Raw genomic sequence first — 13,996 nt, 5'->3', positions numbered from 1 at the left:
AGGCTGGGCGTATTGTTACGACGGACAACTGGTTTACTTCCCTGCCACTAGCCAAGGCTCTCCGTGAACGTGGGATGCATTTAGTTGGTACTATTCGTCCAAAACCGTACCTGCCTACTGTGTTGCTGTCAACGCCCATGGAATTAGGCGAATCTGTTGCCACATATAATTACAAGGACAAGGTCACCGTTTTGTGCCAACGTGTCAAGCCGACGAAAAGGATCCAGATTCTTTCCACAGTTCATCACAATCCCACAGTTATTGAGGATCATAAAAGTCACATGCACATGTTTTATAATGCCACAAAGGGAGGAGTTGACACGTTCGATCAGATATGTTCTGCCCTGACCTGCAGCAGGAAGACCCGGAGGTGGCCCGTATGTGTCTTCTATGGGATTATCAATCTTGTTGTGAATAATTCCTTTTTTATCCACCAAAATTTGCCTGACAACACCTTGTATAACAGGAGGCAATTTTCTGCGGAATTGGCCATGGAACTCGCCCGTGATGCAGCACTTTCAAGACTCGCAAACAAGAGGTACCTCCCAAGGGACTTGACTTACCTCATTTGCTCTGTTTTTGCGGTACAAGAGCCCGAAGACGAGAGTCCAGACACTCCAAAACGAAGTGAGAAGCGCAACAGATGCCCTCTCTGCCCTTCTTCTTCTAATGTCAGGACCAAGCTTTTGTGTGGCAAGTGCCATAAGCCTGTTTGTAACTCCCATGTCAACTACACCTGCGACCAGTGCCAACTCAAGTAGTAAGTTTCACGAATTATTTTTCTTACCCGTTTATACTTACTAAAAACAATTTTTAACCTTTTTGCTGTCATCTAGGGTCATCATAGATTATTTATTTACCATTTTATTGCATATACATCAATTATTAGTACTCTTTCTAGATATGCCTTTCTTTTACGTCAATGGCGCATGGTACGTGTTACATTTGAACTAAGCTTTTGCCCAGTTTATATTAACTATATATAATTCCTAAGGTTTTGCCATCATCTGGGATCATTGTAGATGACTTTTTGGAAAAATTCATCCAAATATAATAATTATTACCACTATAAATATAGCATTCCTTTCACACAAATATTTTGTAGTGATTTAGCGTATACAAAAATTAACCGCTTTTTCTTTTCTTTACAGATCTGGCAGTTTTGCTGATATCGGCGATTTTTTTACGCCAAGTTGTGCACACAGGACTCTAGTATCAGCACCCAAGTGGTTTTTTGTTCATTGTTTTATTTTAAAGTGTCCAGTGCAAGTTATTTAGGAAAAATTGTATTTTTATACTTATTTTTGTATTTATGTAAGTAGAGTGTTATTTTATATTCAAAGTTTTTTTTCTCCTACACCAGTAGAAAGTAGACTCTTTAAACTAGTAAACTATAAAAAAAAAAAAATTGTAAATTGGTATCCTCCCGTTAACCCCCCCGAAAGGGAGTGTAACACATATGACACCACTCTACCTGTTACGGGCGGGTTTGGCCACGTTACCTGTCCAGGGTTAAGGGTATACTCGGACGCGAGCGACCCCGACGCCAAAAAAAATTCCTGAAAAATCAGTTTTTGCAGTAACCTCCTTTTTTCTTTTGCCAAAAAAAAACTTCAAAGATGCTTAAAACAACTGTAAAGATAAATACTACTCATCTGCAGAAAAACTATTTATTATAAATATTTTAAAAAATTAAGTAGAAAAAAAAGACCTGACATAAAAATTCATAAAAAAAAAGTTTATACATATATACACAAATCCTTTTAGGAATTGATTCTTGAATGTTTAGGACACATCTTGATGTATTTTGGATGAAGTCAGACCCATGGAGGTGAAGATCTGAAATGAGAAAAAAAGAGTAACTTTTTTTGGCCAAAAAAATTTGTCCAAATTTCATGAATTTTTTTGGGTACCCAAATGAAATAGGAAGTGGCTAATTTTTTTAGGGAATAAACATATGTTATCCTAAAATAGAAATATGTAAAAAAAATCTTCATTATTTTGTAAATTACATTTATATCAGGGGCCATATCTAAAGGTAATTTTTTGAGTACTTAGAAATTTCGTAAAAAAATACATATATTTAATATATAATATGATATTTATGCAGGTAAAAATATACCAAAATATCACAAATTCTATAGGGAACAAGAATATATATAGATAGGGCAACTTACGCTTCGGATATGTCCACAAAATGGCCGCCAACCACACTGACTCAGACTCCCTAATCTGCCACTTGAAATGTAGGAAGGGTATGTCAATTTCAAGGTGTTATTTACTAATCTAATTATTCTTGGATATGCATAAAAATTGTATGGTGGGTTGCTGGATAATTGTCGATTATTTTACGACTATAAAATTAAAATTCTGACCCAAAAAAAAATTTTTTGAAGGGAAATAAAATCGAAAAAAAAATGTAAAACAATATAATATTTTAGCTAAAAAAATTTGATGATATTCAATCAAAAAAGAAGTAAACAAAATTTTCCGACAAATAAACATCTAGAGGAATCATTACTCTGTGATAGTTCCTTAGTACGTAGTAATTTTGAAAGAAATGGGAAAAAACGAAAAAGTGGCAATCGCAGGAAAATCGAACACATACCTATATATACGCCATATCTGGCTAAAAATAAAGATAGGCATGGGTAGCCAGATCATCTAGAAACACTTTCCAACACTATAAAAATACAAGTTTTGCGACACTACTTGCCAATTCCTTACGGTAACATGACTAAGCAAAAAAATGCAAAACAAATAAAAAAGGGCACTAGCGGAAAAATGGCCAACATTCTAATATACGTCATTTCAGAAAAAAAAATTCAGCCACGTACTAGGCAAACCATCAAGGCACATTTTCCGACAAATAATCATCTAAATGAATCATTACTCTGTGATAGTTCCTTAGTACGTAGTAATTTTGAAAGAAATGGGAAAAAACGAAAAAATGGCAATCACAGGAAAATCGAACACATACCTATATATACGCCATATCTGGCTAAAAAAAAAGATAGGCATGGGTAGCAAGATCATCTAGAAACACTTTCCAACACTATAAAAATATAAGTTTTGCGACACTTCTTGCCAATTCCTTACGGTAACATGACTAAGTAAAAAAATGAAAAACAAATAAAAAGGGGCACTCGCGGAAAAATGGCCAACATTTCATTATACGCATTTCAGAAGAAAAAAATTTCAGCCACGTGCTAGGCAAACCATCAAGGCACATTTTCCGACAAATAAACATCTAAATGAATCATTACTCTTTGATAGTTCCTTAGTACGTAGTAATTTTGAAAGAAATGGGAAAAAAACGAAAATATGGCAATCACACGAAAATCGAACACATACCTATATATACGCTATATCTGGCTAAAAAAAAGATAGGCATGGGTAGCCAGATCATCTAGAAACACTTTCCAACACTATAAAAATATAAGTTTTGCGACACTACTTGCCAATTCCTTACGGTAACATGACTAAGCAAAAAAATGCAAAACAAATAAAAAGGGGCACTCGCGGAAAAATGCCCAACATTCTAATATACGGCATCTCAGATAAAAAAAAAAGACATGCACGTGTTAGCCCAACCATCAAGGCACACTTTCTAACACATAAACATGAAAAAAAATCAATAATATACGGCAATTCCTTACTACGTAGTAAATTTTTACAAATATTGAAAAAAAAAACAGAAATTGGCAACCGCAGTTAAATACCCAATATACCAATAAATACGTCGTATCTGACAAAAACAAAGTCACGCATGGGTAGCCAGATCATCTAGACACACTTTCCAACACTAAAAAAGCAAAAGTTTTACGACACTATTTGGCAATATCTTACGAAAAAATGACTTGGCAAAAAAATGAAAAAAAATGAAAAAGGGGCACTCGCGGTAAAATGCCCAACATTCTAATATACGGCATCTCAGATAAAAAAAAAAAAAAAGACATGCACGTGTTAGCCCAACCATCAAGGCACACTTTCTAACACATAAACATGAAAAAAAATCAATAATATACGGCAATTCCTTACTACGTAGTAAATTTTTACAAATATTGAAAAAAAAAACAGAAATTGGCAACCGCAGTTAAATACCCAATATACCAATAACTACATCGTATCTGACAAAAACAAAGTCACGCATGGGTAGCCAGATCATCTAGACACACTTTCCAACACTAAAAAAGCAAAAGTTTTACGACACTATTTGGCAATATCTTACGGAAAAATGACTTGGCAAAAAAAATGAAAAAAAAATGAAAAAGGGGCACTCGCGGTAAAATGGTCCTCGTGGTGATGAACGACATTTTAACTAAAAAAAAATCATGCACATGGTAGCCAAACAATCCACCAAGACTTTCCACAACTGATAACCTATACAAGTTGCACCATTCTACGACAATTTCATAATACGTAATAACTTTGATAATTATGCAAATTACCTTAGAAGGGTAAACTCGGTCGCGCTCGACCCCGACGCGTCTCAGAAATCGGGGAAGGAGTACAGCTACAGCAATGCACATCTGGACACTACTAGAGCGTGTAGGCGAGACACCTACTGCAGGTCGATCACCCACAAATTCTGTCACGGGGGTGAGTCACGTGAGAAAAACCTGTTTTTTTTTTTGACGCTCGGGGTCGCGAACGACCCACCGTACCGTTCCAGGGTTAAGGGATCAAGAGTACCCCGTATGCTACTTTGCTTGGAGAGAATCCAAAAGATGGACTCTCTTCCACTAGCTTGCTTCAGGAGGTCATTGATTGCTTAGAGACAGAAGATGATCTTGCAGCACTAGGAGCCCAGCCTCTTTCTGATCCAACTGACGAGCCACTCGAGGCCTCTGAGCCAGTCATCATCACCACCCAGCCATCCTAGTCCCTTGATGAGCCAGTCAGCATCTTCACCTAGCCACCCCAGGTCCACTTAGTTCAGCACCGCATATTGCATCAAGACAACAAGAAATTTCAAAGAACTGCAAAAAAACCAGAAAGGGTAAGTGTGCCAGGCCGAACGTATGGTTAAATGTAGTAGGATCGACTTAAAAACCGGGGAAATAGGGGACAATGTCGCTGTCCCAGCTCCACATGTTGACTGGGGAAGGGAGGATCCAAGGAATAAACATGGAAGGAAATGAAAATAACTTATAAACTTTTAGGGTAAAGTCAGTGATACTAAGGACTAAATTCACAAGGTTTGAATTCAACTTGTGCCCCCAACGATTGTTGATGAAATCAACCAAGAACAGCAAGTATCTCTTCGTGAGGCACTGAAGAAAGGCCCTTCTGTCTAATTGTACATTTAATGAAAGAAGAAAAACTATATGGTTTTAAAAGATATGTTGTTACAGAATTGTTGCTACTAAAATACCCTAGAAATATACAATATACCGGAAAATATATACTATTTAACTTAAAATCCTGCCCTTGTAAAGAAAAAAGAAAAGCATTGCTACTAAAATGCCCTAAGCATATACTATATACAAGCAAAATTACACTATTGACCTAAAATTCATATGAACTAGTCATTTCACGAAATCCCTGGGCTATAAAATCAGTCATTTCGCGTAATGCCTGGAAATTTTAGTCATTTCGCGAAATCCCTAAGTGAATCAGTCATTTCACGAAATGCCTAAAATATTTAGGCATTTCGCGAAATGCCTGGTTAAACAGTTTGCCTGTAACATATATATATATATATATATATATATATATATATATATATATATATATATATATATATATATACATATATATATATATATATATATATATATATATATATATATAATGTATGATAATATTTGCCCATCTATACCTCGGGACAGTGATAATGACATAGACACTGACCATAGATGTATATGGTAAGTGCCTGAGAAACCTCTTCCCCCAATCTAGGACCAGGGAGGGCCAGACACTGGCTGCTGATGAATCACCAGGTATACCTATACTCTCTCACAAAGCCCTATTCTTAGCTCGTGAGGATGGTGAGGTTGCAGACACTTCAATAAACTATTGAGTTTGAGTGGGACTCGATCTCCCGTCCAGTAGAACGCCAGGCAAATCGTTTACTATAGGCCATCCAAATAGTACCAACGTTGTACCATAATTAAGGCGAATCCTACTCGTCTTATGATAGTGTACAATTGTAATAAACAGCATGGATGCACGTAACAAATCATAAGACATGGAATTAATAGATTAATGACCTAATCACAGTTGCAATTAACTCGTTTCCACATTCATACATACATACATACATATATATATATATATATATATATATATATATATATATATATATATATATATATATATACATATATATATATATATATATATATATATATATATATATATATAAAATTTGTCAGTTTGCTGAAACCTACTATCTGAGATTTCTTTTAGCTCTTGTATCGGAGGAGAAGCAAAGTCATAGCACAAATCAATTCTAAACGACGCCATACGCAAAAATATACGCGCTTACTCAGAGGCGTAAATTATATATTTTAGTAAAGGAATATATCTCCCAAAATGCCACTTTAGTTAGTGTATTTACGGAACAACAGACTAAATTACAGCTGTTGAGTTAATTTTGCACACTGTTAGAAAAAAAAAACCGTAATTTCAATCGGAAACTCTCCGTAAAAATATACGGTTCTCAACCGTATTTTAATATACAGGTGACCATAATTTTACCTTGCTTTGTTATTATCTTTTACGAGTTTCTGACCGTAATATCACTCTTTTACGTCAATATAAGCGTTTTCCAAATGGTAAAAATCCTGGAATAAATGTTTCCAGACTTTACCGTTTTTATAATGCAAATTTTTAACAGTGCATTTAGCAATTCATTTGCTGGAAAAACTCTTTGGTTGCACTAAATTTGTAGACGAGACTCGGGTTTAGAGTTCACAAAAAAAAAAAAAAAAAAAAAAAAAAAAAAAACCTTTTCACAGTTGTGAGAATTTCTGAGAACATTCACATAAATTTACTTCTTACATACGTTGAATTCTCTGAACAACTACAAATTAATTATAATTATTCATAAGACTTCGTTGGAATAGAAAATTTAGATGAAGCAAAATTGATGTATGCAGTTTTTCTTTAACCCTTTATTAAACAAAGCTACATTTATAAAAGAGATTTTAAATCTGCAACATATAAGTATAATGAAGTAATGTAGAAACTGACAAGAAATATTATTATTATTATTATTATTATTATTATTATTATTATTATTATTATTATCCAAGCTACAACCCTGGTTGGAAAGGAAGATGGTATAACCCCAAGGGCTCCACTATGGAAAAATACCCCAGTGAGGAAAGGAAATAAGGAAATAAATAAATGATGAGAATAAATTAACAATAAATCATTCCAAAAACAGTCACAACGTCAAAACAGAGGAATATAATTAACATACAGAAAAAAAAAAAAAAAAAACGTAATGCCCTATTTCAAATAATAAGTTTTATTTGCAATGATATAAAAAAAGGTCCGTTATGAAATATATTCAGATACATTAGTGATAAAGAGAATAAATAATTAATGTAAGTTAGTGGAAATGAATTCGGTTGCCTCTCTCACTTTTCCCAAAATCGTGGTTTGCTCCAAAATCGTATCTGGTATTTAGGTCACTGAATGTAATGATTTCTGGTCCCTTAACTATTTATACTCGGTGATGTGTGTATGTGTGTGTGTATAGTTTGTATATATATATATATATATATATATATATATATATATATATATATGTGTGTATATATATATATATATATATATATATATATATATATATATATATATATATGTATATATATATATATATATATATAGACAGTATATATATGTATATGTATATATATATATATATATATATATATATATATATATATATATATATATATATGTATATATATATATATATGTATGTATATATATATATATATATATATATATATATATATATATATATGTATATATATATATATATATATATATATATATATATATATGTATATATATATATATATATATATATATATATATATATATATGTATATATATATATATATATATATATATATATATATATATGTATATATATATATATATATATATATATATATATATATATATATATATATATATATATATAGAACATTAATTTTCATACGGCTGCTGACCAGTAATAGATGTTGAATATAACAGAGATAATTGAGCCAATTATGTATTTTTTCTATTAATAATCGTACCTTATATACCACAAGTTACTCGCTGAAACATCACCAACTGTTGTCTTCGAACTTATTGAATGTGATTTCATAACGATAAAAGCTTTCTGGTTCAATATCCTAAAAAGCTTTAGGCACTTTCTGTTGATAATCATTTTGGCTTTCTTGCCGTATGTAACGAGTGGGGTGAATTGCAGTTTATGTAAGAGATTAAAGAAAATCTTGATATTCTGGTTTGTTTTAAGGAATTTAACAGTTTGATCAGAAGCAACACAGTGTTTGTATGATATTTCATCTTTTTCCTGAATTAAATCAACTCACGTTGACAATTGCATATCTCACTAATTGATTAAAATCTATCGATTTCCAGCTGGCAGAAAAAGAATAGGAGATATGAATAGAAAAACTTTTATTATTATTATTATTATTATTATTATTATTATTATTATTATTATTATTTTTATTATTATTATTATTATTATTATTATTATTAATATTTCTTGCTAAGCTACAACCCTAGTTGGAAAAGCAGGATGCTATAAGCCTAGGGGCTCTAGCATGGAAAAACAACCCAGTGACGAAAGGAAATAAAAATGAAAATTAATAAACTATATGAGAAGTCTACGGACAATTAAAATAAAATGTTTTAAGAACAGCAGTAGCATTACAACAGATATTTCATTTATAAACTGAAGAAGAGACTTACGTGAGTTTGTTCATCATAAAAGCATTTACTGCAAGTTTGAACTTTTAAAGTTCTACCAATTCGAATACCCGATTAGGAAGATCATTTCACAATATGGTCACAGCTGGAATTAAACTTCTAGAAGGCTATCTAGTATTGAGCCTCAATTTCCTACTTGTTCTATAATATCTAAATCTTAGAATGAAAAAAGGAATTAAATTTCTTTTCAAGTATGATCAATAAGTAGCGGGCCTTAAATTATATACAATTTCTAAATCTGAGAATGAAAAAAGGAATTAAATTTCTTCTCAAGTATAATAAATGAGTAGAGGGACTTAAATTATATACAATTTCTAAATCCTAGAATGAAAAAAAATTCTATTGCTTCTTAGGTATAATCAATGAGTAGAGGGTCTTAAATTATATACAATTCATTTACAACCTGATTGAATCAATTATCTTACTACTGCAGACGCTTTTAGACAAGCTTTCATCATAGCTTTAGAGATTATGTTAGCTTGAATCATTGTATTTCTTAGTTCTTACCTCTAATAGCTGATTTTGAAACGAGGGCCGTGTCGCATCATCAAATAATTTATACAAATGAAAACAAATGTAATGAAAAAAGGAAATCTAGATGAGAAGTAAGAAAAGAATAATGGATTACCATTTATAGTTTTCCAATTAAGAAGAGAAAAAGTAACTTTGTGCAAAATATATGCAATAATCCTCAACAGACTGTATATTTTGCGAGCGTGTAAGGCAACCAACATCTCTCTCTCTCTCTTTCTCTCTCTCTCTCTCTCTCTCTCTCTCTCTCTCTCTCTCTCTCTCTCTCTCTCTCTCACACACACATTATATTTCATACTATTTTTGCATCTAAAACGAGCAAGATACACTTCTCAGTTACCATTAGAAACCCCATTCTCTCTCTCTCTCTCTCTCTCTCTCTCTCTCTCTCTCTCTCTCTCTATATATATATATATATATATATATATATATATATATATATATATATACATATATATATATATATGTATATATATATATATATATATATATATATATATATATATATATATATATATATATATATATATATACAATCTTTTCATCTTAGTTTTCTTTGTTTTACGTAATTGGTTTATACTTTAGACCAATATTTCTTTAGTCTTAATTAGAAATTGGGCTCATGCAAATTAGGCTGTTACAAAACCCCAAAACTTTCTCCAAATGATAAAAACAGGTAAAAATTAAATCATGTTCCTTGTTGAAACTAAGTACAAACACTCAAAAACAAAATAATAAGTCACAGATGGTTTTAATGAAAAGAAAAAGCGGAGGGGCAGAACCATCTGGCACATAACAAAACCGTAATTCGATCCAATTTGCATAATCTGAATTCCTCCCAGATGGGACTTCTAGTTCATGGGAAACGATAGAGAAGCTTGAAGTTATTTCTGTTAAATAATTTCTAAACTCGTTCGAATTTCATTTCGGTCGACTAATTCCTAAATTTCTAATAGATGTGGAAATTTGAAAACATCCTTGATATGGAAATAATTAGTACAAAGGCTGTTTTATTTATGTAATATTGTGGATTTGTTGTTATTTTCTTGATTATATTCTAATTGACATTTACATGCTTGCTTCCATATTCCTGTGCAATATTTGTATTTCGTGAAGCTGACTTTGCATGGGAAATAAATAAACATATTCTTAAGGCTAAAGTCAATTTAGCTATCGTTTTTATAATGTACATTAAATACGTAGTCATGGGGATTATCTGAAATCATATATTTAGCTACGTAGGTCTCATATGAAATGTTTCTTACTAATTATACAGTTACTACCGTTTATAATTCACCTCTCTCTCTCTCTCTCTCTCTCTCTCTCTCTCTCTCTCTCTCTCTCTGCATGTACCTGTATTTGTATTTGTGTATGCGTGTCTTCAACAAGGCTATAACACTTGCATGTCATTATTTTTAAGTTAACTAAATCTGGTCCACATAAAACGTTCATGCTTAATGGACTTGGGCTGTTCTACTAATGCTTAAACACATGTTTTATTGTAACAAAGGTCAATAAAGATATCAATATCAATACAAATGTCAATATCAATCTCTCTCTCTCTCTCTCTCTCTCTCTCTCTCTCTCTCTCTCTCTCTCTCTCTTTTAACCTATATAGAACCAGGAATAGTTTTACTGACTCGCATACATTTACTAAGGGAATGATGATAAGGTTTATTTTATAACTGATTTACACTCTGGAACACCCTTATTAACAAACAAATTCGCAGGTGGATGACGCAACACAGTCAGGCGTCGACAAAGACACAGAAATGTGACATTTTCTTATTTATTATTCGATTTTTCTATGTTGATTACGCTGAACATAAGAGCATCAAATTACACCATAGCCATGCACCATTTGGCATATAGTTATTACTCCTTAAATTATTTGAATCTGTAATGAATAATGATATTCTCCATTTGAGGAAATTCCATTTGGCAGCGCTGTCCCAAGCTCGTCCCACCAACCTTAACTATGCTGATGATTGTTATCTTGGTCACTTTTACAGAGAAATGACTTACTATCCATGTGTTCTGATGAAGAAAGGAAATACTGAACACTTTTATAAGTAAACTCAGGTTGCTTCTGATAGCCCTAAGAAAAATTCCCACCATTTTTTTGATAAAAATATCCATTCCTAATAAGGAAACGATCGTTGGACAATTTACCAACTACCGATTTCCTAGCCTCTACCCTCCTAGCACACATTTTTGACCCACGTGGTCGTCCAATAATTGACTATATTAGTTGGGACAAGATGCCTTTGATGCCATCTATTGGCGGTAAAGTAAAACTCTTTACGACGGGGAGAGGAGTCAGCTCTATTATGCCTTTCGGAGTGTAACAATATTGTTATTTTAATTAGTTTTTACTAACAATATATGTCATACCATGAAAAATATTAATTATCTTATGGTTTTATAAAAAGGCAATTGAAAATTAAATCAAATAACAATGTAACTTCTTGATTGTCTCACCAGTTTCAGTACATGTGGCAACTATTTGGCGTTCACCCCCCCCCCCCCCTTGAACCCCCAATGTAATTGAACTAACGATTGTTTGCCGAGGGATTATTTCTGTGATATTCATTGGGAAATTTGTAATTTCCTAAGAGTTAATTTGTAGCCAGACAACAAGAAACATCAAGTTCATGTGCGTCTGTTTTATAGCAATTTTGTGCCCAAATAGCAACAGATATGAAGTAATAAAAATTATAATGAGGCGATGATGGGGGTAATAACAATTTGGTACTCTACCTAATGCCATCTATTGGCCATGGAAATAAACAATGTGCAGAGCTCTGTAATCCTTGCATTCTGGAACCTCTCATGACGTCATTTCGATTTAATAGCATCTTATAGCATCTTGTTTTTCCAACTAGGGTTGCAGCTTAGCTAATAATAATAATAATAATAATAATAATAATACTAAAAATAATAATAATAATAATAATAATAATAATTATCTGCTCCAATAAACGACGTACTGCAATATTGATACACAGGGATGAGTATATCAATCATACGTATTTCATGCAATGACATCTGCTGTGATATTTCTTGGTAAAAATTATATGAAAATAATTGGACAGAATCCCACTATTATCTTCACGTCCAATAATACATCGTAAGAGAATTGTATCTAAATAAAAGAGTCATTTTCATCGTTATATCACATTTGAAATTACTGACTGCGTTCATGGTGAAGTGATATTAATTTCCAGGTGCAACAGGGAAAACTCATATGTCATTTATGTATCTAAATATGTGAAATCTTGTTTTAGATTAAAATTTTTTGCAATATTTTTTAATTTTTATTTCTTGAAAGGGTTGGTAAAACTACTTAATATCTCGGCAAAAACTAACAAATTTTAAATTTTCCATTATGTAATTCATATTTAGTAGAGAAATTCCTTTCTGCCTCACTATTAGGTTTGAATACTTTTCTGTACTTTTGTATATCTTTATAATTGTTATTATTTACTTCATTTATTTTATGTGCAGAGATGATTTCCCTGTTGGGGACCATGGGCTTGTAGTGGTGTGATTTTGCAGCGTAGGTTACAACCTAGCTAATCTATATATATATATATATATATATATATATATATATATATATATATATATATATATATATATATGTGTGCATTTAGATATACAGAATATATATATATATATATATATATATATATATATATATATATATATATATATACATATATATATATATATGTGTGTGTGTGTGTGTGCTTGTGTGTATATATATATATATATATATATATATATATATATATATATATATATATATATATATATATATATATATATATACACATATACGTTTATACATATATATATATATATATATATATATATATATATATATATATATATATATATATATATACATACATCTATATATATATATATATATATATATATATATATATATGTTACAGGCAAACTGTGTAACCAGGCATTTCACGAAATGCCTAAAAATTTTAGGCATTTCGTGAAATGACCGATTCACATGGGGATTTCACGAAATGCCTAAATTTTCCAGGCATTACGCGAAATGACTGAAATTTAGTGCTTCTTATTACACACTTTGCCTAATAGAATTCAGGCAAACTGTGTAATTCTGGTATTTGTTTACAAACACCACTTTTATGTGGTTTTAAATATATATGGGTGTTGACACGGATTCTTATACACAAAGTTAGTTTTGAATATTTATATTATAATTAGTATTGATTTATGTATATCTGGTACACATTTCCATATAATTTTCATATATTTCATTTCCATATAAACTGTAGCCAGAGTTGTTTCAAGCACAGGTGTTCAATTTAAATTCAACTACTTGAGAAATTAATTAAGTTTTGTTTGAAATGGCCCCTACCTTTGATTTCTTTTAACTATGTGAGCAGGTAATTTAATCATTTTGATTTCTTTTAACCATATGAGCCGGCAATTCAACAAGTAAGTACCCTGA

At 31.6% G+C, this 13,996-nt stretch overlaps 1 protein-coding gene across 1 annotated transcript in view; it reads left to right on the top strand.

The window, feature by feature from the left end:
- LOC137655502 (piggyBac transposable element-derived protein 4-like) overlaps positions 1 to 6,025 on the top strand; it is a 7,231-nt gene extending 1,206 nt beyond the window's left edge. Inside the window, exon 3 of the mRNA XM_068389400.1 lies at positions 5,905 to 6,025. Within this exon, the coding sequence (XP_068245501.1) occupies positions 5,905 to 6,025 (121 nt within the window). The remainder of the gene's footprint in view (positions 1 to 5,904) is intronic.
- The last annotated feature ends 7,971 nt before the right edge of the window (positions 6,026 to 13,996 follow it).

Source organism: Palaemon carinicauda, chromosome 16, assembly GCF_036898095.1.
Source record: "Palaemon carinicauda isolate YSFRI2023 chromosome 16, ASM3689809v2, whole genome shotgun sequence".
Lineage (NCBI taxonomy): Eukaryota > Metazoa > Arthropoda > Malacostraca > Decapoda > Palaemonidae > Palaemon > Palaemon carinicauda.
The sequence above is the reverse complement of the archived record's forward strand: the minus strand, read 5'-3'. Positions and strand labels throughout refer to the sequence as shown.